The 4657-nt window shown below is 30.7% G+C and overlaps 2 protein-coding genes across 2 annotated transcripts in view; both read right to left on the bottom strand.

Annotated features, from left to right (window-relative positions):
• Window positions 1-1845, bottom strand: part of LOC117170860 (acidic mammalian chitinase-like) — a 45507-nt gene extending 43662 nt beyond the window's left edge. Inside the window, exon 1 of the mRNA XM_033357902.1 lies at window positions 1839-1845. Coding sequence (XP_033213793.1) covers window positions 1839-1845 — 7 coding nt within the window. The remainder of the gene's footprint in view (window positions 1-1838) is intronic.
• An 83-nt stretch (window positions 1846-1928) lies between these two features.
• LOC117170859 overlaps window positions 1929-4657 on the bottom strand; it is a 54391-nt gene continuing 51662 nt past the window's right edge. The window contains 4 exon segments of the mRNA XM_033357901.1: window positions 1929-2182; window positions 2489-3680; window positions 3772-3924; window positions 4468-4640. Of these exon segments, the coding sequence (XP_033213792.1) occupies window positions 2085-2182; window positions 2489-3680; window positions 3772-3924; window positions 4468-4640 (1616 nt within the window). The 3' untranslated portion in view covers window positions 1929-2084.

The following is a 4657-nucleotide window of genomic DNA, read 5'->3' as shown; positions in this document are numbered from 1 at the left end:
ACGATGTCATATGAAACTTGAAATGTTTGGTATTGGATATTGTTGACAGATGACAATACGCCAATTAGCACAAATGGTAAATTCCGACAGTGCCTACAAGTGCGCCTACTGGCCGCTAAATGGCAATACCGGTTTCATATGTATACACCTGGTAATCACCCACAGGTCGTATTTTTAAACTAATTTATAAGTTCTTTTTTCAGAAATGTTCAGCATGAAATTTTCAAGAGAATTATGGTTTGGGATTTCTAATTTTTTGTCACTAGATTAACAATATATAAAGAAATAATGTGAAAAATTTTGCCATTTCAGCCTTGTGAATTTTTATCTCAAGAAAAAATACAGAAAATGACTTACCATCAGCTAGAAGTATTGAAAGTCAACATTTCTCTTCACAATGACCTATAGATTACGAATAAAGTATTATTTTCAAGATGTCCCCACACTAAATCTGTTTTATAGGGTCCTGAAGAAACTCTAATAATAATAACTGAACAAATGAGTTTTGTGATTTTTGGGTGCTAATTACGATTTTTTTTGGTTTTTGATGCAAATTGTTGCTAATATATGAAATAATACTTAATACTCATAATAAGGTGTTTAGAATGGTCGCTTAACAATTTCTTATTGTTTTCAGAAATTGTTCAAATTTTTGTTCAATTTTTAATTAAGCTTAGGTTATACTTAATTACTGTTAACAAAAATAGTTGTTCAAACAATTTATTATTATTTTCAATAATATTAACATTCAATAATGCTAGAAAGTTGCGGTTTTTTCTGAACTCTTTCATTTTTGTCTACTTTTTACTAAGTAATGTAATAGTTAATGCAAGTTAAGAAACATTCTTATTTAGATAATTGTTTATTGTTTATAACTATCTTTTCAAAGAGTACTGCTAGAAATAAGCTTTTTTCATAAATATTTAGTTTTTATTTGACGGTGTAGTTCTAGAAAATAATAATAATAAAACCTCAAAATAATATTTTTTGAAATAGTATTGTAATGTTTTAAATACATTTCTTTGCTTTTTTCTATTCAATAAAAAAATTATTGCAAACAAAAAAGCTATCTTACACAAGAGACAGAAACATACACTGCCCGGCACTTTTGTTGTTGTTGTATATATCGCTTTAATTATACCAGACGTAAAAAATGTCTCTTTAAAAGGTTAATTGTTTTCGAAATTTTGTTTACAATAAACCCAGAGTGAAGCCAATTTGTCTAGTTTCCAAGTAAATATTGAAAAAAATAGTGTAAATTTCAATGTTTTCTTAAATTTTCAATAACTTCCGAAATATTAAACGTTTCTCAATGTTCTTGGGTTCATTTTGAAACTTCTTTTCTCACCGTATCACAGCAGCTTACGAGTATGAATCGTAAAAAGTTTCTTTTCGAATGGCGAGAATTTGAATTTGTAACGAAAAAGTTGGAAAAATTAAAATATTATTTTTAGTAACAAAAATAATTTTGTAACATATACGAAACATATAATCATGGATTTTCTTTGTTATTTCCCTTAAATATATATTCATGTAACTTTTATTTTATTTTTATTTTGATTTCAAATTTCGGAATACCATATATCTTTGATTCGGTCAAATATTTGGTTGCAACAATTAGACTATATTTGATTAAATTTCGTATTTGAGGCTAAAAAAACCTACATCTAAGAAGTATAGATTGTGTTCGAAGATGCCTTGTATAGTTTTCAGGATACAATCCCCGGTATAAATTCTAGAAGCAAGTGTAGAAGTATCCTTAATAAACCTATAGTTATAGTTACAAGATTATAGATTAATTTATGCGTAGTATTTTATGCTAATTTATAGTAACTTACCGGTCATTTATTATAAAATTGAGTAATTTCCTTGGGCTTAATCAGGGTCAGTAAATACTCATAATCATAAATTCTACATCAGTGTATTAATCATCGTCGTAAGTTCTACAATCAGTAATACTAAAACCTATTTTCAATAGTAAAAGCAAAATTTACTATGGTGTGAACTGTCCTATACTTAAGTAAAGCATACTGGTGATGTAATTTTTTTCATTAAAGTAAAATAAATTGAAATTAAGACGTATCTTATGAATGACGAATTCTGAAAATCTGAATAAGAGGTTCGACAGCAGCTACAAGGTTGTTTAACGATTTTTTCTCCACTGATTTATTATATTCCTTTACTGAAACCCAATTAAAATAGTAGGACCAGATTATATATCAGCAATCTATATGTGTCAATGTTGTTGCTGCGTTCGCTATTGTGTGTATTTTTTTTTTGGTTCACATTTAGCAAAGCAAAGAAAGAAATGCGATACCAACTTTTTTAAAATGACATGTTAGTAAAAAAAAGAATAAACAAAGTGTGTACTCTTCCAGAACGACTTGGTTTCTCTGTAGCAATCACTAGATATTAAATTAAGGGTCTTATTATCATGAATTCACTGTATTTATTTATTCTAACCAATCCTCTTTAATCATGTCACTACCTTTTTCAGCAATCATAATAGTTGGTGCATTCGTATTTCCTCTAATCACAACTGGCATGATAGACGCATCAATAACTCTCAATCCTTTAATTCCATGAACTCGCAATCTTGGATCAACGACAGCTTCCGAATCTTCTTCAGGACCCATTTTGCATGTTCCAACAAGGTGTTGACCTGCAGTACCCAATTGTGCCACAACACAGGTCCAATATTCATCTGAGTTAAATTGAAATTTATCGCAAGGAGGCATAGAGTTAGCATTAAGTTTGAATTGATATCTTTCCATAGTCGTGGTATTGAATATACTGAGACCAATTCGAATACCCTGAATCATACGTTTGAGATCTGGTTCGGCAGTCATATATCCAGGATGTATAAAAGGTGACCCCCAAATTGGATGAGTAGCATTTAGTTTAATTAATCCTCTACTTTCCGGAGCCAGTAATATTGTAGAAATTAAAAATTCGCTTTCATTTAACATAATCACAAACAGTTGTATATCTGGAACTTTTTTATTTATTTCATACTCTGTGCGAGCATAAGCAGAAAGAAGTACTGAGCTGCTTACGGAGAAACGTCCTTCCTGTGTTCTTGCATAATAACTAAAGTTTTTTACTTCTTTTTTACATTTGTGAAGATTATCTGATGACACGTTTTTTATTATTCCCGAGACACCGATAGTTATATAATGATCGTGAAGATTGTGACCGACTGATAAGTTTTGATAGACGTTGATTCCAAGCTTTTGAAGTTCGTCAGCTGGTCCCACACCTGAAACCATCAGTAACTTTGGTGAGTTTATAACACCTGCGGATACAATTATCTCTTTCTTTGCCATAAGTATCCCAGTAATTCCAGTGTGTCTGTATTTATATTCAACACCATAAGCTTTTTTCGAGAACGGATCTATCAAAATTTTAGTTACGTAGATTTTATTTTTAACAATCAAGTTGGGCCTTCTTCCTCTAATTGGACGAATAAAGGCTGCATTGGTACTTTCCCGAACTCCATTGTCTATAGTTACTTGTACATTAGTTATTCCTAATTGACTTTCGGCATTTAGATCTCTGGTTGGATATCCGAGTTCGTTGAAAGCTTCTTGTATTTTTTCTCCTGCTGCAGAAAGCAAAGGAAACTTTGATACTGTGAGATATCCTCCAGTTCCATGATATCTCGGGTTCTGCCTAATGATCTAGATTAAATTAGAACTTTACAATAATTTATTCCATATTAAAATAACTTCTCGATTATTGACAAATTTGTGTTACTCAATTTATAATTACGTCTGGGTCTTCGTTATCCTCTGACTTCTTAAAATAAGGTAAAATTTCATCATAGCTCCATCCAGGATTTCCCATTTTGGCCCAGTTATTGTAATCATTTTTATTACCTCTCATGTAAATCATGCCATTTAGTACACTTGTGCCACCCATTACCTGAAAATTAAATTCAAACTTTATATAACAAATCCTTTTCATCATTTATAAAATATAAGTGATAAAAATGCAAAATAAAATGACCAAAGAATCTGTATTATCATTAGAAAATAACATGAATTCCTAACGTTTTTTAAGACTATATGGCGTTATGAATTAAACATTTTTTAAACTAAGCTTTTTATGATAATAATAGATCTTTTAATTCAATCCTCTGGGAATTAAACCATATAAATCCCTATATCCGGTCGGGTGCTTTTAATTTAATTTTAAACATTTCTAATTCATAACGCCGTCTAGTCTGAAAAACGTTAAGATTTGATGTAATTCTCTAATGATAATACAGATTAATTGAAAATTTTTAGTGTAAACACCTGGTAAAATAATTCGTGTATTTCTGGAAACGGATTTTTCTTTCGATCTCTCTAGTAGCTAAAGGGAAAAGCAATCGATTGACTCCTGAAGTTCTGTGGTTCGATTCCCAGTGGATCGAAGGAGAAGATCTTTTTTCAGAAAGAATTTGATTAAAAAAAAAAATTATACTCTTCCACGAGGCAGCCTGCAGCTTTTGTTCATTAAACATGCTCTTTCCTCTGCTTGAGTTGTATAATTCCAGTCGATTTCTGTTTTAAAAAGTTCGACAAAAAAGCCAGGAATTTCAGCTGCAACTGGTTCCTCTCCTCCCGCTTCAAGTAGCATTACCTGGAAAAAATATGCAAATCAACATCTGTCC

The sequence above is a fragment of the Belonocnema kinseyi genome, chromosome 4, assembly GCF_010883055.1.
Source record: "Belonocnema kinseyi isolate 2016_QV_RU_SX_M_011 chromosome 4, B_treatae_v1, whole genome shotgun sequence".
Classification (NCBI taxonomy): domain Eukaryota; kingdom Metazoa; phylum Arthropoda; class Insecta; order Hymenoptera; family Cynipidae; genus Belonocnema; species Belonocnema kinseyi.
Note: the sequence above shows the minus strand (reverse complement) of the source record. Positions and strands in the feature narration are given on the sequence as shown.